At 30.5% G+C, this 24,356-nt stretch overlaps 1 protein-coding gene across 1 annotated transcript; it reads left to right on the top strand.

Moving 5' to 3' along the window:
• Nucleotides 1-22,703: 22,703 nt before the first annotated feature.
• Nucleotides 22,704-23,563, top strand: LOC147485093 (ecotropic viral integration site protein). Its single transcript, XM_086569688.1, has 3 exons — nucleotides 22,704-22,859; nucleotides 22,992-23,099; nucleotides 23,174-23,563. Exons 1-3 carry the CDS (start codon nucleotides 22,731-22,733, stop codon nucleotides 23,393-23,395), a joined length of 459 nt encoding a protein of 152 aa, XP_086425814.1. The 5' UTR covers nucleotides 22,704-22,730; the 3' UTR covers nucleotides 23,396-23,563.
• The last annotated feature ends 793 nt before the right edge of the window (nucleotides 23,564-24,356 follow it).

Raw genomic sequence — 24,356 nt, 5'->3', positions numbered from 1 at the left:
ATTGTTTCATTCCGTTCAGTTTAAAGACATCAATTTGGTTTCTTGGCACAACATTCTGTTAAGCTCCTTAAGTGATTGCAGATAGTTATGGACTACAACCTAATGACAGTTGGTTCTAACAAGTTTGTTTTCAGGAGGATAGGATTTGTAGTTCAGAAAGGACTTACGTCACAGATTGTTGCACGTTTGTCCTAATTATTTGTAAAATTTGTAATCATTATAAATAAAATTTCCACTAAAAAACAACAACAAAACCAACATTTTCTTTTATTCGAAGAGAATATACAAAAAAAAAAAAACATTTTCTTTTATTTGAGGAGTATATACTATAAATAAAAAAATAACAACAACAACAACAACATTTTCTTTTATTCGAAAAGTATATACTACAAAAAAACTTAAAAAAAAAAAAAAAAAAAAAAAAAAAAAAAAAAAAAAATCAAATTTTCTTTTTTTCAGAGATTATCCACTAAAAAAAAAAAAAAAAAACCTTATAACAATAAGACAAATCAAAACTTACAAAAGCAAAGCTTAACTCGAACTTATTCGCTTCAAATACAACGTGTGCACTACTATAAAACCTCCAAACAACTTCCACTATCAAGTTTGCCATCAATTCAAAATATACGCGTGTTGGTCTAACAACCTTGTGAAACATTCTGCATATGTTCTACCTCATTACAAAGTCACGCGATCTTCATCTAGGAAATCTGAAGTGACAAAACCCATCTTGAAAAATTAAGTTTTCAAGCACATACCACGAAAGAGTATTCGCACAAAAAGCACACGCCTTATTTGATGTGCTTTCTTTCTTATTGGTGATAAACATGAGGAGGCTTGTAGAAAGTTAACCTGCATTGTTTCATTCCGTTCAGTTTCAACAATGTTAGTTTCTTGGCACAACAATCTGTTAAGCTCCTTAAGTGATTGCAGATAGTTATGGACTACAACCTAATGACAGTTGGTTCTAACGAAGTTTGTATTCTGGGAGGATAGGATTTGCGGTAGTCAGAAGGACTTTGCGCCACGATTTTTGCACGCTTGTCCTCATTATTTGTAAAATTTGTAATCATTATAAATAAAATTTCCACTAAAAATTAACAACAAAACCAACATTTTCTTTTATTCGTAGAGAATATACAACAAAAAAACATTTTCTTTTATTTGAAGAGTATATACTATAAATAAAAAAAATAAAAAAATAACAACAACAACAACAACATTTTATTTTATTCGAAGAGTATATACTACAAAAAAACTAAAAAAAACAACAACATCATCATTTTCTTTTTTTTCGTAGATTATCCACTACAAAAACAAAAAAATAATAATAAAAATAAAACCCAATAAAAATAAGACAAATGAAAAACTCACAAGAGCAAAGCTAACTGAACTTATTCTACCCAAATACAGTCGCATGCACTACTCTAAAACCTCCAAACAACTTTCACTATTGAAGTTTGCGCCATAAATTCAAAATATACGTGTTGGTCTAACTACCTTGGGAAACATTCTTGCATATGTTCTACCTCATTACAAAGTCACGATCTTCATCTAGGAAATCTGAAGTTAAAAATTCCATCTTGAAAAAATTAAGTTTTCACGCACATACCACGTAAAAGTGTTCAGACAAAACCACATGTCTTATTTTATGTGCTTTCTCTTTCCAATTATGTGATAACACGAGGAGGCTTGTAGAGTTAACCAGCATTGTTTCATTCCGTTCAGTTTCGACACTGTTGGTTTCTTGGCACAACAATCTGTTAAGCTCTTTAAGTGATTGCAGATAGTTATGGACTATAACCTAATGACAATTGGTTCTAACGAGTTTGTATTAAGGAGGATAGGATTTTGGTTCGTAAAGGACTTCGTACACACCTTGTTACTTGCGTTTGTCCTAATTATTTGTAAAATTTGTAATCATTATTAATAAAATTTCCAATAAAAAACAACAACAAAACCAACATTTTCTTTTATTCGAAGAGAATATACAACAAAAAAAACCATTTTCTTTTATTTGAAGAGTATATACTATGAATAAAAAAAATAAAAAAATAACAACAACAACAACAACATTTTCTTTTATTCGAAGAGTATATACTAATAAAAAAAAAAAAAAAAAAACAACAATAACATAAATTTTCTTTTTTCAGATTATCCACTTCAAAAACAAAAAAATAATAATAAAAAATAAAACCCAATAAAAATAAGACAAATCAAAAACTCACAAAAGCAAAGCTAATCGAACATATTCTCGCTCCAAATACAAATCGCTGCGTGCACTACTTAAAACCTCCAAACAACTTCCACTATCAAAGTTTGCCATCAATTCAAAAATATATCGTGTTGTTGGTCTAACAACCTTGGGAAACATTCTTGCATATGTTCTACCTCATTACAAAGTCACGATCTTCATCTAGAAATCTGAGTTAAAAACCCATTTTGAAAAAATGAAGTTTTCACGCATATACCACGTAAGAGTGTTCAGACAAAAGCACATGTCTTATTTTTTGTGCTTTCTCTTTCCTATTGTGTGATAACATGAGGAGACTTGTAGTGTTAACCAGCATTGTTTCATTCTGTTCAGTTTTGACACTGTTGGTTTCTTGGCACAACAATAATCTGCTAAGCTCCTTAAGTGATTGGCAGATAGTTGTGGACTATAACCTAATGACAGTTGGTTCTAACGAGTTTGTATTCAGGAGGATAGGATTTGCAGTTCAGAAAGGACTTGCGTCACACCTTGTTGCACGTTTGTCCTAATTATTTGTAAAATTTGTAATCATTATAAATAAAATTTCCAATAAAAAACAAAAAGAAAACTAACATTTTCTTTTATTCGAAGAGAATATACAACAAAAAAAAACATTTTCTTTTATTTGAAGAGTATATACTATAAAATAAAAAAAATAAAAAAATAACAACAACAACAACAAAATTTTCTTTTATTCGAAGTGTATATACTACAAAAAAACTTAAAAAAAAATTCATCATTTTCTTTTTTTTTGTAGATTATCCACTACAAAAACAAAAAAATAATAATAAAAATAAAACCCTATAAAAATAAGACAAATAAAAAACTCACAAAAACAAAGCTAACTGAACTTATTACTCCCGAAAACAGTCGCGTGCACTACTCTAAAACCTCCAAACAACTTCCACTATTGAAGTTTGCGCCATCAATTCAAAATGTACATGTTGGTCTAACTACCTTATGAAACATTCTTCCATATGTTCTACAACATTACAAAGTCACGATCTTCATCTAGGAAATATTAAGTTAAAAAACCCATCTTGAAAAAATTAAGTTTTCACGCACATACCACGTAAGAGTGTTCAGACAAAAGCACATGTCTTATTTGATGAGCTTTCTCTTTCCTATTGTGTGATAACAGGAGGAGGCTTGTAGAGTTAACCAACATTGTTTCATTCCGTTTATTTTCAACACTGTTAGTTTCTTGGCACAACAATCTGTTAAGCTCCTTAAGTGATTGCAGATAGTTGTGGACTACAACCTAATGACAATTGGTTCTAACGAGTTTGTATTTAGGAGTATAGGATTTGCAGTTCAGAAAGGACTTGCGTTACAGATTGTTGCACGCTTGTCCTAATTATTTGTAAAATTTGTAATCATTATAAATAAAATTTCCACTAAAAAACAACAACAAAACCAACATTTTCTTTTATTCGAAGAGAATATACAACATAAAAAAACATTTTCTTTTATTTGAAGAGTATATACTATAAATAAAAAAAATAAAAAAATAACAACAACAACAACAACATTTTATTCTATTCAAGAGTATATACTAAAAAAAAAAAAAAAAAAAAAACAACATCATAATTTTATTTTTTTCGTAGATTATCCACTACAAAAACAAAAAAAATGATAATAAAAATAAAACCCTATAAAAATAAAAGAAATCAAAAACTCACAAAAGCAAAGCTAACTGAACTTATTCTGCTCAAATACAGTCGCGTGCACTACTCTAAAAGATCCAAACAACTTCCACTATTGAAGTTTGCGCCATCAATTCAAAATATACTTGTTGGTCTAACTACATTGTGAAACATTCTTGCATATGTTCTACCTCATTACAAAGTCACGATCTTCATCTAGGAAATCTGAAGTTAAAAATCCCATTTTGAAAAAATTAAGTTTTCACGCACAAACCACGTAAAAGTGTTGAGACAAAAGCACATGTCTTATTTTATGTGCTTTCTGTTTCCAATTGTGTGATAACACGAGGAGGCTTGTAGTGTTAACCAGCATTGTTTCATTCCGTTCAGTTTCGACACTGTTGGTTTCTTGGCACAACAATCTGTTAAGCTCCTTAAGTGATTGCAGATAGTTATGGACTATAACCTAATGACAGTTGGTTCTAACGAGTTTGTATTCAGGAGGATAGGATTTGCGATTCGAGAAAAGGACTTGCGTCACACCTTGTTGCACGTTTGTCCTAATTATTTGTAAAATTTGTAATCATTATAAATTAAATTTCTACTAAAAAACAACAACAAAACCAACATTTTCTTTTATTCGAAGAGAATATACAACATAAAATAACATTTTCTTTTATTTGAAGAATATATACTATAAAGAAAAAAAAAACAACAACAACAACATTTTATTTTATTCGAAGAGTATATACTACAAAAAAAAAAAAAAAAACAACATCATCATTTTCTTTTTTTCGTACATTATCCACTACAAAAACAAAAAAATAAAAATAAAAATAAAAATAATAATAAAATCCAATAAAAATAAGACAAATCAAAAACTCACAAGAGCAAAGCTAACTGAACTTTTTATGCTCAAACACAGTCGCGTGCACTACTCTAAAAGCTCCAAACAACTTCCACTACTGAAGTTTGCTCCATGAATTCAAAATATACATGTTGGTCAAACTACCTTGTGAAACATTCTTGCATATGTTCTACCTCATTACAATGTCACGATCTTTATCTCGGAAATTTGAAGTTAAAAAGCCCATCTTGAAAAACTTAAGTTTTCCCGAACATACCACGTAAGAGTGTTCAGAAAAAAGCACATTTCTCAATTTATGTGCTTTCTCTTTCCCTATTAATGTGATAACGAGGAGGCTTTAAGGTTAACCAAAGCAGTTTCATTCCATTCGGTTTAAAACTGCTGTTGATTTCTTGGTACAACAATGCTTAAGCTCACGAAGTGGTTGCAGATAGTTATGGACTACAACATAAAGATAGCAGGTTCTAACGTGTTTGTATTTAGGAGGATAGGATTTGCAGTTCAAAAAGGACTTGCGTCACAACTTGTTGCATGCTTGTCCTAATTATTTGTAAAACTTGTTATCATTATAAATAAAATTTCAACTTAAAAACAACAACAAAACAAACATTTTCTTTTATTTGAAGAGTATATACTATAAAAATAAATAAAAAAATAACAACAACAACAACGACATTTTCTTTTATTCGAAAAGTATATACTACAAAAAAAAAAAAACAACAACAACAACAACATTTTATTTTATTTGAAGAGTATATACTACAAAAAAAAAAAAAAAAAACAACATCATCATTTTTCTTTTTTTTTTTAGATTATCCACACTACAAAACAAAAAAATAATAATAAAAATAAAACCAAATAAAAAGAAGACAAATCAAAACTCACAAAAGCAAAGCTAACCCGAACTTATTCTGCTTTCAAAGGCGATTGGCGTGCACTACTCTAAAAAACCTCCAAACAACTTCCACTATTGAAGTTTTGGCCATCAATTCAAAATATGCGTGTTGGTCTAACTACCAGGGAAACATTCTTGCATATGTTCTACCTCATTACAAAGTCACGATCTTCATCTAGGAAAACTAGGGTGAAAAAAACCCATCTTGAAAAAATTAAGTTTTCCAATGCACATTACCGCGTAAAAGTGTTTAGACAAAAAGCACAAAATCTTATTTAATGTGCTTTCTTTTCTTATGTGTGTGATAACATGAGGAGGCTTGTAGAGTTAACTGCATTGTTTCATTCCGTTCGGTTTCCAACCTTTAGTTTCTTGGCACAACAATCATTTAAGCTCGCTTAAGTGATTCTGCGGATAGTTATGGACTACAACCTAATGACATTTGTTCCTAACGGTTTGTATTGATGGGATAAGATTTGCGGGTTCGAAAGGACTTAAATCCGCAGTTTTTGCAGCTTGTCCTCATTATTTAATAAAATTTGTAATCATTATAAATAAAATTTCCACTAAAATTAACAACAAAACCAACATTTTCTTTTATTCAAGATAATATACAAAAAAAAAACATTTCTTTTATTTGAAGAGTATATACTATAAATAAAAAAAATAAAAAATAACAACAACAACAACAACATTTTATTTTATTTCCAAGAGTATATACTACAAAAAACTAAAAAAAAACAACATCATCATTTTTTTTTTTTTTAGATTATCCACTACAAAAACAAAAATAATAATAAAAAAAAACCAATAAAAATAAGACAAATCAAAAACTCACAAGCAGCAAAGCTAATCTAACTTATTACCTTTCGAAATACAGTGCATAAATGCCTTTCTAAAAACCTCAAAACAACTTTCCTTTATTGAAGTTTGCCATCCGATTCAAAATATCGTGTTGGTCCCAACTACCTTGGGACATTCTTGCATATGTTCTATCTCATTACAAAGTCCGCGATCTTCATCTAGAAATCTGAGTTAAAAACCCATCTTGAAAAAATGAGTTTTTCAGCATATATGCGTAAAGTGTTGAGGAAAAAAGCACATGTCTTATTTGATGTGCTTTCTACATTTCTATTGATTGATAACATGAGGAGGCTTATAGAGTTAAACGGCATTGTTTCATTACATTCGAGTTTCAACCTTTGTTAGTTTCTTGGCACAACAATCTGTTAAGCTACTTAAGTGATTGCAGATAGTTATGGACTACAACCTAATTACAGTTGGTTCTAACGAGTTTGTATTCAGGAGGATAGGATTTGCAGTTCAGAAAAGACTTGTGTCACAGCTTGTTGGACGTTTGTCCTAATTATTTGTAAAATTTGTAATCATTATAAATAAAATTTCTACTAAAAAACAACAACAAAACCAACATTTTCTTTTATTCGAAGAGAATATACAACATAAAAAAACATTTTCTTTTATTTGAAGAGTATATACTATAAATAATTGTAATCATTATAAATAAAATTTCCACCAAAAAACAACAACAAAACCAACATTTTCTTTTATTCAAAGAGAATATACAACAAAAAAAAACATTTTCTTTTATTTGAAGAGTATACACTATAAATAAAAAAATAAAAAATAACAACAACAACAACAACAACATTTTATTTTATTCGAAGAGTATATACAACAAAAAAACTAAAAAAAAAAAAAAAAACATCATCATTTTCTTTTTTTCGTAGATTATCCACTACAAAAACAAAAAAATAATAATAAAAATAAAACCCTATAAAAATAAGGCAAATCAAAAACACACAAAAGCAAAGCTAACTGAACCTATTCTGCTCAAATACAGTCGCGTGCACTACTCTAAAACCTCCGAACAACTTCCACTATTGAAGTTTGCGCCGTCAATCCAAAATATACGTGTTGGTCTAACTACCTTGGGAAACATTCTTACATATGGTCTACCTCATTACAATGTCATGATATTCATCTAGGAAATCTAAAGTTAAAAAAACCATCTTGAAAAAATTATGTTTTCACGCAAATACCACGTAAGAGTGTTCAGACAAAAGCACATGTCTTATTTTATGTGCTTTCTCTTTTTAATTGTGTGATAACACGAGGAGGTTTGTAGAGTTAACTAGCATTGTTTCATTCCGTTTAGTTTCGACACTGTTGGTTTCTTGGCACAACAATCTGTTAAGCTCCTTAAGTGATTCTTTGATAGTTATGGACTACAACCTAATGACATTGATTCCTAACGAGTTTGTATTTTGGGAGGATTGGATTTGCGATTGAAAGCACTTAAGGTCACGATTGTTGTTGCAGCTTGTCCTAATTATTTGTAAAATTTGAAATCATTATAAATAAAATTTCCACTAAAAACAACAACAAAACCAACATTTTCTTTTATTGAAGAGAATATACAAAAAAAACATTTTCTTTTTATTTGAAGAGTATACACTATAAATAAAAAAATAAAAAAAATAACAACAACAACATTTTATTTTATTCAAGAGTATATACTACCAAAAAAAAAAAAAAAAAATCATCATTTTCTTTTTTTTTAGTAGATTATCCACTAATGAAAACAAAAAAATAATAATAAAAAACCCTATAAAAATAAGACAAATCAAAAACTCACAAAAGCAAAGCTAAGCTGAACTTATTACTAACCGAATCTGATCCGTGCACTACTTTCTTCAAAACCTCAAACAACTTCCACAATTGAAGTTTGCGCCATCAATTCAAAATATACGTGTTGGTCTAACTACCTTGGGAAACATTCTTGCATATGTTCTACCTCATTACAAAGTCACGATCTTCATCTAGAAAATCTAAAGTTAAAAAACCCATCTTGAAAAAATTAAGTTTTCACGCACATACCACGTAAGAGTGTTCAGACAAAAGCACATGTCTTATTTTGTGTGCTTTCTCTTTTCAATTGTGTGATAACACGAGGAGGCTTGTAGAGTTAACCAGCATTGTTTCATTCCGTTTAGTTTCGACACTGTTGGTTTCTTGGCACAACAATCTGTTAAGCTCCTTAAGTGATTGCAGATAGTTATGGACTACAACCTAATGACAGTTGATTCTAACGAGTTTGTATTCAGGAGGATAGGATTTGCAGTTCAGAAAGGACTTGCATCACACCTTGTTACACGTTTGTCCTAATTATTTGTAAAATTTGTAATCATTATAAATAAAATTTCCAATAAAAAACAACAACAAAACCAACATTTTGTTTTATTCGAAGAGAATATACAACAAAAAAAATCATTTTCTTTTATTTGAGGAGTATATACTATAAATAAATAAAATAAAAAAACAACAACAACAACACGCACAGTTGGTTTCTTGGCATAACAATCTGTTAAGCTCCTTAAGTGGTTGCAGATAGTTATTGACTACAATATAAAAATAGCAGGTTCAAACGTGTTTGTATTTAGGAGGATAGGATTTGCAGTTCAAAAAGGACTTGCGTCACAGCTTGTTGCACGTTTGTCCTAATTATTTGTAAAACTTGTTATCATTATAAATAAAATTTCAACTTAAAAACAACAACAAAACCAACATTTTCTTTTATTCGACGAGAATATACAACAAAAAAAAACATTTTCTTTTATTTGAAGAGTATATACTATAAATAAAAAAAATAAAAAATAAAAAATAACAACAACAACAACAACATTTTATTTAATTCGAAGAGTATATACTAAAAAAAAAAAAAAAAAACAAAATCATCATTTTCTTTTTTTTCGTAGATTATCCACTACAAAAACAAAAAAATAATAATAAAAATAAAACCCTATAAAAATAAGACAAATCAAAAACTCAAAAAAACAAAGCTAACTGAACTTATTCTGCTCAAAGACAGTCGCGTGCACTACTCTAAAACCTCCAAACAACTTTCACTATTGAAGTTTGCGCCATCAATTCAAAATATACGTGTTGGTCTAACTACCTTGTGAAACATTCTTGCATATGTTCTACCTCATTACAAAGTCACGATCTTTATCTAGGAAATCTGACGTTAAAAAACGCATCTTGAAAAATTTAAGTTTTCACGCACATACCACGTAAGAGTGTTCAGACAAAAGCACATGTCTTATTTTATGTGCTTTCTCTTTTCAATTGTGTGATAACACGAGGAGGCTTGTAGAGTTAACCAGCATTGTTTCATTCCGTTTAGTTTCGACACTGTTGGTTTCTTGGCACAACAATCTGTTAAGCTCCTTAAGTGATTGCGAATAGTTATGGACTACAACCTAATGACAGTTGATTCTAACGAGTTTGTATTCAGGAGGATAAGATTTGCAGTTCAGAAAGGACTTGCAGTCACACCTTGTTACACGTTTGTCCTAATTATTTGTAAAATTTGTAATCATTATAAATAAAATTTCCAATAAAAAACAACAACAAAACCAACATTTTGTTTTATTCGAAGAGAATATACAACAAAAAAAATCATTTTCTTTTATTTGAGGAGTATATACTATAAATAAATAAAATAAAAAAATAACAACAACAACAACAACAACAACATTTTCTTTTATTCGAAGAGTATATACTACAAAAAAAAAACAACAACATCATCATTTCCTTTTTTTTGTAGATTATCCACTACAAAAACAAAAACAAAAATAAAAAAAATTAAACCCTATAAAAATAAGACAAATCGAAAACTCACAAAAGCAAAGCTAACTGAACTTATTCTGCTCAAATACAGTCGCGTGCACTACTCTAAAAGCTCCGAACAACTTCCAATATTGAAGTTTGCGCCATCAATTCAAAATATACGTGTTGGTCTAACTACCTTGTGAAACATTCTAGCATATGTTCTACCTCATTACAAAGTCACGATCTTTATCTAGGAAATCTGACGTTAAAAAACTCATCTTGAAAAAATTAAGTTTTCCCGCACATACCACGTAATAGTGTTCAGAAAAAAGCACATGTCTCAATTTATGTGCTTTCTCTTTCCAATTGTGTGATATCACGAGGAGGCTTTTAGAGTTAACCAACACTGTTTCATTAAGTTCAGTTTCGACACTGTTGGTTTCTTGGCACAACAATCTGTTAGTGGTTGCAGATAGTTATGGACTACAACATAAAGATAGCAGGTTCTAACGTGTTTGTATTTTGGAGGATAGGATTTGCAGTTCCAAAAGGACTTGCGTCACAGCTTGTTGCACGCTTGTCCTAATTATTTGTAAAACTTGTTATCGTTATAAATAAAATTTCCACTAAAAATTAACAACAAAACCAACATTTTCTTTTATTCGAAGAGAATATACAAGAAAAAAAAACATTTTCTTTTATTTGAAGAGTATATACTATAAATAAAAAAAATAACAACAACAACAACAACATTTTATTTTATTCGAAGAGTATATACTAAAAAAAACAAGAACATCATCATTTTCTTTTTCTCGTAGATTATCCACTACAAAAACAAAAAAATGATAATAAAAATAAAACCCATTAAAAATAAGACAAATCAAAAACTCACAAAAGCAAAGCTAACTGAACTTATTCTGCTCAAAGACAGTCGCGTGCACTACTCTAAAACCTCCAAACAACTTCCACTATTGAAGTTTGCGCCATCAATTCAAAATATACGTGTTGGTCTAACTACCTTGGGAAACATTCTTGCATATGTTCTACCTCATTACAAAGTCACGATCTTCATCTAGGAAATCTGAAGTGAAAAAACCCATCTTGAAAAAATTAAGTTTTCACGCACATACCACGTAAGAGTGTTCAGACAAAAGCACACGTCTTATTTGATGTGCTTTCTCTTTCTTATTGTGTGATAACATGAGGAGGCTTGTAGAGTTAAACTGCATTGTTTCATTCCGTTCAGTTTCAACACTGTTAGTTTCTTGGCACAACAATCTGTTAAGCTCCTTAAGTGATTGCAGATCGTTATGGACTACAACCTAATGACAGTTGGTTCTAACGAGTTTGTATTAAGGAGGATAGGATTTGCAGTTCAGAAAGGACTTGCGTCACAGATTGTTGCACGCTTGTCCTCATTATTTGTAAAATTTGTAATCATTATAAATAAAATTTCCACTAAAAATTAACAACAAAACCACCATTTTATTTTATTCGAAGAGAATATACAACAAAAAAAAAAACATTTTCTTTTATTTGAAGAGTATATACTATAAATAAATAAAATAAAAAAATAACAACAACAACAACAACATTTTATTTTATTCGAAGAGTATATACTAGAAAAAAAAAACTAAAAAAAAACAACATCATCATTTTCTTTTTTTCGTAGATTATCCACTACAAAAACAAAAAAATAATAATAAAAATAAAACCCAATAAAAATAAGACAAATCAAAAACTCACAAGAGCAAAGCTAACTGAACTTATTCTGCTCAAATACAGTCGCGTGCACTACTCTAAAAGCTCCGAACAACTTCCACTATTGGTGTTTGCGCCATCAATTCAAAATATACGTGTTGGTCTAACTACCTTGTGAAACATTCTTGCATATGTTCTACCTCATTACATAGTCACGATCTTCATCTAGGAAATCTAAAGTTAAAAAACCCATCTTGAAAAACTTATGTTTTCCCGCACATACCACGTAAGAGTGTTCAGAAAGAAGCACATGTCTCAATTTATGTGCTTTCTCTTTCCTACTGTGTGATAACACGAGGAGGCTTTTAGAGTTAACCCGCACTGTTTAATTCCGTTCAGTTTCGACACTGTTGGTTTCTTAGCACAACAATTTGTTAAGCTCCTTAAGTGGTTGCAGATAGTTATGGACTACAACATAATGATAGCAGGTTCTAACGTGTTTGTATTTAGGAGGATAGGATTTGCAGTTCAAAAATTACTTGCGTCACAGCTTGTTGCACGCTTGTCTTAATTATTTGTAAAACTTGTTATCATTATAAATAAAATTTCAACTTAAAAACAACAACAAAACCAACATTTGCTTTTATTCGACGAGAATATACAACAAAAAAATCATTTTTTTCTCTTTGAAGAGTATATACTATAAAAAAAAAATAACAACAACAACAACGATATTTTCTTTTATTCGAAGAGTATATACTAAAAAAAAAAAAAAAAAAAAAAGACAAATCAAAAACTCAAAAAAAAAAAGCTAACTAAACTTATTACTCGCTTTCAAATCTGATCAGCGTGCACTACTCTAAAAGCTCCAAACAACTTCCACTTTTGAAGTTTGCGCCATCAATTCAAAATATACATGTTGGTCTAACTACATTGTGAAACATTCTTCCATATGTTCTACCTTATTACAAAGTCACGATCTTCATCTAGGAAATTTGAAGTTAAAAAACCCATCTTGAAAAAATTAAGTTTTCACGCACATACCACGTAAGAGTGTTCAGACAAAAGCAAATGTCTTATTTTATGTGTTTTCTCTTTCCTATTGTGTGATAACATGAGGAGGCTTGTAGAGTTAACCAGCATTGTTTTATTCCGTTCAGTTTCGACACTGTTAGTTTCTTGGCACAACAATCTGTTATGCTCCTTAAGTGATTGCAGATAGTTATGGACTACAACCTAATGACAGTTGGTTCTAACGAGTTTGTTTTCAGGAGGATAGGATTTGCAGTTCAGAAAGGACTTGCGTCACATATTGTTGCACATTTCTCCTAATTATTTGTAAAATTTGTAATCATTATAAATAAAATTTTTACTAAAAAACAACAACAAAACAAACCTTTTCTTTTATTCGAAGAGAATATACAATAAAAAAACATTTTCTTTTATTTAAGGAATATATACAATAAAGAAAAAAAAACAACAACAACAACAACAACATTTTCTTTTATTCGAAGAGTATATACTAAAAAAAAAAAAAAAAAAAAAACACAACATCATCATTTTTTTCGTAGATTATCCACTACAAAAACAAAAAAAAATAATAAAAATAAAAATAAAACCCTATAACAATAAGACAAATCAAAAACTCACAAAAACAAAGCTAACTGAACTTATTCTGCTCAAATACAGTCGCGTGCACTACTCTAAAAGCTCCAAACAACTTCCACTATTGAAGTTTGCGCCATCAATTCAAAATATACATGTTGGTCTAACTACCTTGTGAAACATTCTTGCATATGTTCTACCTCATTACAAAGTCACGATCTTCATCCAGGAAATCTGAAGTTAAATAACCCATCTTGAAAAAATTAAGTTTTCACGCACATACCACGTAAGAGTGTTCAAAGAAAAGCACATGTCTTATTTTATGTGCTTTCTCTTTCCAATTGTGTGATAACACGAGGAGGCTTGTAGAGTTAACCAGCATTGTTTCATTCCGTTCAGTTTCGACACTGTTGGTTTCTTGGCACAACAATCTGTTAAGCTCCTTAAGTGATTGCAGATAGTTATGGACTACAACCTAATGACAGTTGGTTCTAACGAGTTTGTATTACGGAGGATAGGATTTGCAGTTCAGAAAGGACTTGCGTCACAGCTTGTTGCACGTTTGTCCTAATTATTTGTAAAATTTGTTATCATTATAAATAAAATTTCAACTTAAAAACAACAACAAAACCTACATTTTCTTTTATTCGACGAGAATATACAACAAAAAAAAGCATTTTTTTTTTATTTGAAGAGTATATACTATAAAAAAAAAAATATATAACAACAACAACAACAACAACAACGACGACGACATTTTCTTTTATTCGAAGAGTATATACTACAAAAAAACTTAAAAAAAAAAAAAAACAACAACAACAACAACAACATCATCATTTTTTTTTTTTTTTTTTAGATTATCCACTACAAAAACAAAAAAATAAAAAATAAAAATAAAACCCTATAAAAATAAGACAAATCAAAAACTCACAAAAACAAAGCTAATCAACTTATTCCTCGCTCCAAATACTGATCCGTGCACTACTCTAAAACCTCCAAACAACTTCCACTATTGAAGTTTGCGCCATCAATTCAAAATATACATGTTGGTCTAACTACCTTGTGAAACATTCTTCCATATGTTCTACCTCATTACAAAGTCACGATCTTCATCTAGGAAAGTCAAGTTAAAAACCCATCTTGAAAAATTAAGTTTTCAATGCATATACCACGTAAGAGTGTTGAGAAAAAAGCACATGTCTTATTTTATGTGCTTTCTCTTTCTAATTATGTGATAACACAGGAGGCTTATAGAGTTAACCAGCATTGTTTCATTCCGTTCAGTTTCGACACTTTGTTGGTTTCTTGGCACAACAATCTGTTAAGCTCCTTAAGTGATTGCAGATAGTTATGGACTACAACCTAATGACAGTTGGTTCTAACGAGTTTGTCTTCCGGAGGATAGGATTTGCAGTTCAGAAAGGACTTGCGTCACAGCTTGTTGCACGCTTGTCCTAATTATTTGTAAAATTTGTAATCATTATAAATAAAATTTCCACTAAAAAACAACAACAAAACCAATATTTTCTTTTATTCGAAGAGAATATACAACAAAAAAAACATTTTCTTTTATTTGAAGAGTATATACTATAAAAAAAATAAAAAAATAACAACAACAACAACAACAACAACAACAACGACGACATTTTCTTTTATTCGAAGAGTATATACTACAAAAAAACTTAAAAAAAATTAAAAAAAAAATAAACATCATCATTTTCTTTTCTTTTTTTGTAGATTATCCACTACAAAAACAAAAAAAAAATAATAAAAGTAAAACCCTATAAAAATAAGACAAATCAAAAACTCACAAAAGCAAAGCTAACTGAACTTTTTCTGCTCAAATAGAGTCGCGTGCACTACTCTAAAAGCTCAGAACAACTTCCACTATTGAAGTTTGCGCCATCAATTCAAAATATACGTGTTGGTCTAACTACCTTGTGAAACATTCTTCCATATGTTCTACCTCATTGCAAAGCCACGATCTTCATCTAGGAAATTTGAAGTTAAAAAACCCATCTTGAAAAAATTAACTTTTCATGTACATACCCCGTAAGAGTGTTCTGACAAAAGCACATCTCTCATTTTATGTGCTATATCTTTCCTATTGTGTGATATTTGTTTGTTTTCATTGATTGGTGTTATATTTTCAACTTTCTTTTGATATGTTACATATTGTGCTCGACACACTTTTTGTCGCAATATTAGCTAAAAATTTTCTCAAGCTTCACATGTATTTTCTTTCTTCATCTCTTGACATTTTGAAGAGAAAGCATCCTTTTGGGGGTGGTAAGAACTTGAAGCAAAATTTACGTAGTTTTTAGGTTGTATAGAGCTTCTTTATGAATAAGTGTACTTAGTGACAAAGTCTTGCTTCCTTTCCTATGATTAAAATTGTCTAGAAATCTCACACTAGTATTCGAAGTAGGATTTATTCTTAGAAACTTAATATAATATGTACGCAATAGCTTTTACATCTTTTTAAGAACATTCATGCACGGAGTATCATTGACAGGATAATTTATACATTTTTCAGGTTTCAAATACCGACTTGATCATTTCAGGGATATTTTATGTGATGCATTTTTTAAGGTTGGAGTACAAGTGAAGAAAGACGCTCCCTTGAATTTTTTTCATTGATACGAATGAGGGAAGATCAACACTTCGGCCAGCAGATGTATTTGTCTACAGTTGGTTTGAGGGGAGGCATGCGTGTGTTGATGTAACTTGAGCATCTCCATTGGTAAGTCTTGGGAATGGAGTCTTTGAGGTGGGAGAACCAACTAATAGAGCAGCAGCAGAGAAGATTGGGAAACACGAGGAGGATTGTAGAGTTAACCAGCATTGTTTCATTCTGTTTACTTTTGGCACTTTTGGTTCCTTGGGACAACAATCTGTTAAGCTCCTTAAGTGATTACAAAAGTCTATGGACTACAACCTAATGACAACTGGTTCTAACGTGTTTGTATTCAGGAGGATAGGGTTTGCAGTTCAGAAAGGACTTGCGTCACAGCTTGTTGCACGCTTGTCCTAATTATTTGTAAAACTTGTTATCATTATAAATAAAATTTCAACTTAAAAACAACAACAAAACCAACATTTTCTTTTATTCGAAGAGAATATACTACAAAAAAAAAAACATTTTCTTTTATTTGAAAAGTATATACTATAAATTAAAAAAAATAAAAAAAAAATAAATAACAACAACAACAACAACAACATTTTCTTTTATTCGAAGAGTATATACTAAAAAAAAAAAAAAAAAAAAAAAAACAACAACAACAACAACAACAACAACATCATCATTTTCTTTTTTCCGTAGATTATCCACTACAAAAACAAAAAAAACAATAATAATAAAACCCTATAAATATAAGACAAATCAAAAACTCACAAAAGCAAAGCTAACTCAACTTATTCTCGCTTCAAATACAACATCAGCACTACTCTAAAAGCTCCAAACAACTTCCACTATTGAAGTTTGCTTCATCAATTCAAAATATACATGTTGGTCTAACTACCTTGTGAAACATTCTTGCATATGTTCTACCTCACTACAAAGTCACGATCTTCATCTCGGAAATCTGAAGTTAAAAAACCCATCTTGAAAAAATTAATTTTTCACGCACATACCACGTAAGAGTGTTCAGACAAAAGCACATGTCTCAATTTATGTGCTTTCTCTTTCTATTGTGTGATAACACGAGGAGGCTTTTAGAGTTAACCAAAGATTGTTTCATTCCGCTTCGGTTTACAACCTTTGTTGGTTTCTTAGCACAACAATCTGTTAAGCTCTTTAAGTGATTGCTGATAGTTATGGACTACAACCTAAAGATAGCTGCTTCTAACGTGTTTGTATTTAGGAGGATAGGATTTGCAGTTCAGAAAGGACTTATACATGCCTTGTTGCACGCTTGTACTAATTATTTGTAAAACTTGTTATCAATATAAATAAAATTTCAACTTAAAAACACCAACAAAACCAACATTTTCTTTTATACGAAGAGAATATACTACAAAAAAAACAAACAAAAAAAAAAAAAAAAAATAGTTTCTTTTATTTGAAGAGTATATACTATAAATAAAAAAAATAAAAAAATAACAACAACATTTTCTTTTATTCGAAGAGTATATACTAAAAAAAAAAAAAAAAAACAACAACAACAACAACATCATTTTCTTTTTTTCGTAGATTATCCACTGCAAAAACAAAAAATAAATAATAAAAATAAAACCCTATAAAAATAAGACAAATCAAAAACTCACAAAAGCAAAGCTAACTGAAATTATTCTGCTCAAATACAGTCGCGTGCACTACTCTAAAACCTCCTAACAACTTCCACTATTGAAGTTTGCGCCATCAATTCAAAATATATATGTTGGTCTAACTACCTTATGAAATATTTTTCCATATGTTCTACCTCATTACAAAGTCACGATCTTCATCTAGGAAATTTGAAGTTAAAAAACTCATCTTGAAAAAATTAAGTTTTCACGCACATACCACGTAAGAGTGTTCAGACAAAAGCACATGTCTTATTTTATGTGCTTTCTCTTTCCTATTGTATGATAACACGAGGAGGCTTGTTGAGTTCACCAGCATTGTTTCATTCCATTCAGTTTCGACACTGTTGGTTTATTGGCACAACAATCTATTAAGCTCCTTAAGTGATTGCAGATAGTTATGGACTACAACCTAATGACAGTTCGTTCTAACGAGTTTGTATTCAGGAGGATAGGATTTGCAGTTCAGAAAGGACTTTAGTCCACAAACTTGTTGCACGACGTTTGTCCTAATTATTTGTAAAATTTGTAATCATTATAAATAAAATTTCCAATAAAAAACAACAACAAAACCAACATTTTATTTTATTCAAAGAGAATATACAACAAAAAAAAACATTTTCTTTTATTTGAAGAGTATATAAAAAAAAAATAACAACAACAACAACATTTTCTTTTATTCGAAGAGTATATACTACAAAAAAACTAAAAAATAATAATAATAAAAATAAATAAATAAATAAACAACAACATCATCATTTTCTTTTCTTTTTTGTAGATTATCCACTACAAAAACAAAAATAAAATAATAAAAATAAAACCCTATAAAAATAAGACAAATCAAAAACTCACAAAAGCAAAGCTAACTGAACTTATTATGCTCAAACACAGTCGCGTGCACTACTCTAAAAGCTCCAAACAACTTCCACTATTGAAGTTTGCGCCATCAATTCAAAATATATGTGTTGGTCTAACTACCTTGTGAAACATTCTTGCATATGTTCTACCTCATTACAAAGTCATGATCTTCATCTAGGAAATCTGAAGTTAAAAAACCCATCTTGAAAAACTTAAGTTTTCACGCACATACTACGTAAGAGTGTTCAGACAAAAGCACATGTCTCAATTTATGTGCTTTCTCTTTCCTATTGTGTGATAACACGAGGAAGCTTTTAGAGTTAACCAGCATTATTTCATTCCGTTCAGTTTCGACACTGTTGGTTTCTTGGCACAACAATCTGTTAAGCTCCTTAAGTGATTGCAGATAGTTATGGACTACAACCTAATGACAGTTGGTTCTAACGAGTTTGTATTCAGGAGGATAGGATTTGCAGTTCATAAAGGACTTGTGTCACAGCTTGTTGCACGTTTGTCCTAATTATTTGTAAAACTTGTTATCATTATAAATAAAATTTCAACTTAAAAACAACAACAAAACCAACATTTTCTTTTATTCGTAGAGAATATACTAAAAAAAAAACATTTTCTTTTATTTGAAGAGTATATACTATAAACAAAAAAAATATAAAAATAATAACAACAACAACAACAACAACAACATTTTCTTTTATTCGAAGAGTATATACTACAAAAAGACTTTAAAAAAAACAAAAAAAAAAAAAAAAAAATCAACAACAACAACATCATTTTCTTTTTTTCGTAGATTATCCACTACAAAAACAAAAAATAATAATAAAAATAAAACCCTATAAAAATAGACCAATCAAAACTCACAAAAAAGCAAAGCTAATCTGAACTTATTCCCTTCCAAATACAATTAGCGTGCACTACTCTAAAAGCTCCGAACAACTTCCACTATTGAAGTTTGTGCCATCAATTCAAAATATACATGTTGGTCTAACTACCTTGTGAAATATTCTTGCATATGTTCTACCTCATTACAAAGTCACGATCTTCATCTCTGAAATCTGAAGTTAAAAAACCCATCTTGAAAAAATTATGTTTTCACGCACATACCACGTAAGAGTGTTCAGACAAAAGCACATGTCTCAATTTATGTGCTTTCTTTTTCCTATTGTATGATAACACGAGGAGGCTTTTAGAGTTAACCAGCATTGTTTCATTCCGTTCAGTTTCGACACTGTTGGTTTCTTAGCACAACAATCTGTTAAGCTCCTTAAGTGATTGCTGATAGTTATGGACTACAACATAAAGATAGCTGGTTCTAACGTGTTTGTATTTAGGAGGATAGGATTTGCAGTTCAGAAAGGACTTGCGTCACAGCTTGTTGCACGCTTGTCCTAATTATTTGTAAAACTTGTTATCATTATAAATAAAATTTCAACTTAAAAACAACAACAAAACCAACATTTTCTTTTATTCGAAGAGAATATACTACAAAAAAAAAAAAAAAACAATTTCTTTTATTTGAAGAGTATATACTATAAATAAAAAAAAAAAAAGAAAATAACAACAACAACAACATTTTCTTTTATTCGAAGAGTATATACTACAAAAAAAAAAAAAAAAAAAAAATTTTCATTTTTTTTTTTTTTCAGATTATCCACTACAAAAACAAAAAAAAACAATAAAAATAAAATCCTATAAAAATAAGACAAATCAAAAACTCACAAAAGCAAAGCTAACTGAACTTATTCTGCTCAAATACAGTCGCGTGCACTACTCTAAAACCTCCAAACAACTTCCACTATTGAAGTTCGCGCCAACAATTCAAAATATACATGTTGGTCTAACTACCTTGTGAAACATTCTTCCATATGTTCTACCTCATTTACAAAGTCAACGATCTTCATCTAGGAAATTTGAAGTTAAAAACCCATCTTGAAAAATTAAGTTTTCACGCACATACCACGTAAGAGTGTTCAGACAAAAGCACATGTCTTATTTTATGTGCTTTCTCTTTCCTATTGTGTGATAACATGAGGAGGCTTGTTGAGTTAACCAAAGATTGTTTCATTCCGCTCGGGTTTAAAACATCGTTGGTTTCTTGGCACAACAATCTGTTAAGCTCCTTAAGTGATTGCAGATAGTTATGGACTACAACCTAATGACAGATCGTTCTAACGAGTTTGTATTCAGGAGGATAGGATTTGCAGTTCAAATCAAAAACCAAATGTAACTGCATTGAACTAACCACATAGAATAATTGGTGGGAAATCAGAAACTAAATGCAAATATGCACTGAAATAACCTCAAAGAATAGTTAACGAGAAATCAGAAACCGGATGTAATTGCATCGAACTAACTTTAAAGCATAAATAATAAATTGGATGCAAATGCATTAAACTAACATCAAGAAATAATTAACGGGAAATCGAAAATTAGATGCAAATTCATTGAACTAACCTCAAACAATAATTAACTGGAAATCGGGAACTAGATGCAAATGCAATCTTATCAAATAATAAACGAGAAATCGAAAACTAGATGCAAATACATTAAACTAATCTCACAGAATAATTAACCGGAAATCAGAAACTTGATGCAAATGCATTTAACTGACCTCAAAGAACAATTAACATGAAATTGAAAATTGGATACAGATGTATTGAACTAACCACAAATAATAATTAATGAGAAATCGAAAACTGGATGCAACTGCATTAAACTAACCTCAAAAAATAAATAACGGGAATCGAAAATTGGATGCAACTGCATTCAACTAACCTCAAAATATAAATAATGGAAAATCATAAATTGGATGTAGATGTATTGAACTAATCTCAAAGAGTAATTAACGGGAGATTGGAACCTTGATGCAAATGCATTGAACTAATCTCAAAGACTAATTAATTAAACATAAAAAATTGGATGCAACTGTACTAAATTAACCTTAAGGAATAACTAACGGGAAATTATAAAGTGGATGCAATTGCACTGAACTAACCTCAAATAATAATTAACGGGAAATCGAAAACTTGATGCAACTGCATTGAACTAACCTCAAAGAATAATTAATGAGAAATTGGAAACTGAATGCAATGTACTACATTGAACTAACTTCAAAGAATAATTAATGGAAAATCATAAACTTAATGCAAATGCATTGAACTAATAACCCTAAAACATGTTTGTATTATAAGTAGAGAGAATAAATATCTCGACAAATATAGTTTTTCATTTTAAGTAGTGTTTATCATAATTTTTTTATTATGATTAAGAATGTCATGCTATTCAAGTAGCTTCAATATTGTTTTCGTCACATTAGACATTCTCACAAAATTTCAATCAAACTTCTATTATTAAACCTAACAACAAAAAGAAGTCGATGAGTTTTATCAAGGTTTGATGCTTCATTTTTATAGAGAGTGGTGCAAGAAATTTGAATGACTGATTAATATAATTTTCATATCTCATAGCTATGCATTGTTGCTAATATTTTTTACAATAATTTAATATAACGGCACCCGTTCGTAGGACGGGTTCGAAAGCTAGTGTCATTCCAATGGGGCTGCTAAAAGGGTCTTAAATTTGGAAGGAGTCAAAAACCCAACCCAAAGTTAAGACCTTCGCTAGCAGCTGCTATAATAAGTTCGGGAGACGGACGTGTGTCAAATTTTGACTGACAGAAGAAACTGTGTCGTCCATTCAAAAAAAATTCAAAAAATAATGGATGGACGGCAGAAACTATACCATCTTTATCATTTAGCACTTCAAAACAGAAAACGCAATTGGATTGGTTTTTTTATTTTGGGGAGCCAAATTACATGGCACTTTTAGGAGCCCAATTTAGCACCTATCTACTGGACTTGCTCTTAGCCATATGTTTAATAGACTCGGTCAAGATTATTGATTTTGTACAAACCAAAGTTTCAAGTTTTAACTGTGTAAGTTTTCGATATAATATGTCAAATATATCAAAACATGTCGATATCTAAGTACGTGATGAACGAGAAAGAAAAAAAAATGGCAGAAGGTGAACAGGGTGGTGCAACAGCAACAGCAACAGGGGATACACAGCTCTTTCAAGTACTCGGAAGTCTCCTTCAACAGGTCCATACCCAATTCGTTTGTTTTCAAATTTGTTTTCATATTAAACATATGTATATTGTGGTTGAGATTCATTTGTTTTCATATTATGGACAGATAGTTCATATAACATCTGAAAGGTGATTGCTTATGTAGGTTGAAGCTCTAACTAATCAAGAAGAGGTTGAACTACGTGCTAAAATTGAAGCACTCGGACTAGAGATTACAAAAGTGCCATCGAAGCCATCAGAAACTCTTGATGAGGTAGTTTCAGTTTGGATCATTTTAACCAAAGTGAAATTCCAACTTCCTTCTCACTGGGGTGATTTGTTTTATAGCTGGAAATAGCCCAGGAGCTAGACAAGTTATCAGCCAAGTTAGATCATGTAGATGAGCTCATCTCCTCAACCATGGCTGCAGACCCACAAGTGCAAACTCTTTTGAGTAGTACTGCTCAACTTTGGATGCCACTCATAACAGCTACTTCTGACGAAAGGCGAAACTTGGCAGCTTCCATTGAAATTGGTAGCTCCAAGACCCAAGAGAAAAACCCAAATTGAGTCTTCTTTCCTGTACAATTTTCCTTGTTTCATTCTGTCTCTAAACAGAAATGGATGACACAATGTTTACCTACTGCAGATATTGGGTTAAAGCTCTATTTGATGTATGCTTCACTAGTCTGTCCTTTTCGTGTATCTACTTTATATATATCCATTTGTTATTGTGTTTGTGGTTGTGCAAACTGATTTAATATTCTGATGTTCCCATTGATTTCGTCCAGTAAGTAGGATTCCCAGGGTATATATAAAGAATATATGGGCCGGCAGATACTTCCTTGTAATCAGCAACAGATATGCTATCTTGGTTCTGTTTACACATTTGTATAGGAATTGTATTGTTTTAGAGCTTCTCTTTATTTGATCATTCAGCTTGGTTACTTCTGTATGAGTGAGTTGAAATATGTGAAGAAGTTTGAGAAATTTAGATACAAAGCCAGAGTAAATGTTCATACTTTTGTGTTTATTATTATTTTTGTATAAACAAGTGCCATAGACATGCTGATACTGCTGCAATTGCTTAAGATGTTTTTGAATAATATAACTAATTTTGTTGGTTGGAAGGGAGAGAGTGAGAGGCCATCAGTAGAATTATTAATCAAATTGTTTTGTAAGTAGAATTGGAAATTGATACAAGTAGGAGTTAACAAAAAAACAAGTCCAACAACTAGCAAATCTTGAAAGCGTGCCAAGTAAAAAACCAGACATAAAAGAAAGGAAGACGGCAGTTGAAATGGTTTGTTTTGGTGCCAAAAAGAGGAAGTTGTATGTTTCCCTTTGTCTTTGTCTGGTTTTCCCCTTGTTCTATTCTCCAACTTTGCTGTATCTCCCCATTTGTTGTTTGCTCCGGCTTTTTTGCAGGCCTCATTCCCTCCCTCCCTCTTAATGGCTCTTTTTTATCATTATTCTCTTTCAAACCTTCCATCATTCTCTTTTAGTCTTCTTCTTTTCCCTTTCAATCAAA

The sequence above is a fragment of the Coptis chinensis genome, chromosome 7 (genome assembly GCF_015680905.1).
Source record: "Coptis chinensis isolate HL-2020 chromosome 7, ASM1568090v1, whole genome shotgun sequence".
In the NCBI taxonomy this organism is placed as follows: Eukaryota; Viridiplantae; Streptophyta; class Magnoliopsida; order Ranunculales; family Ranunculaceae; genus Coptis; species Coptis chinensis.
Note: the sequence above shows the minus strand (reverse complement) of the source record. Positions and strands in the feature narration are given on the sequence as shown.

Coding starts and splice junctions, on each gene's coding strand:
- LOC147485093 (XM_086569688.1), top strand. CDS start 22,731: ATGTCGATATCTAAGTACGTGATGAACGAGAAAGAAAAAAAAATGGCA. Junction 22,860..22,991: donor TCGGAAGTCTCCTTCAACAG/GTCCATACCCAA, acceptor TTGCTTATGTAG/GTTGAAGCTCTAACTAATCA. Junction 23,100..23,173: donor CATCAGAAACTCTTGATGAG/GTAGTTTCAGTT, acceptor TTTGTTTTATAG/CTGGAAATAGCCCAGGAGCT.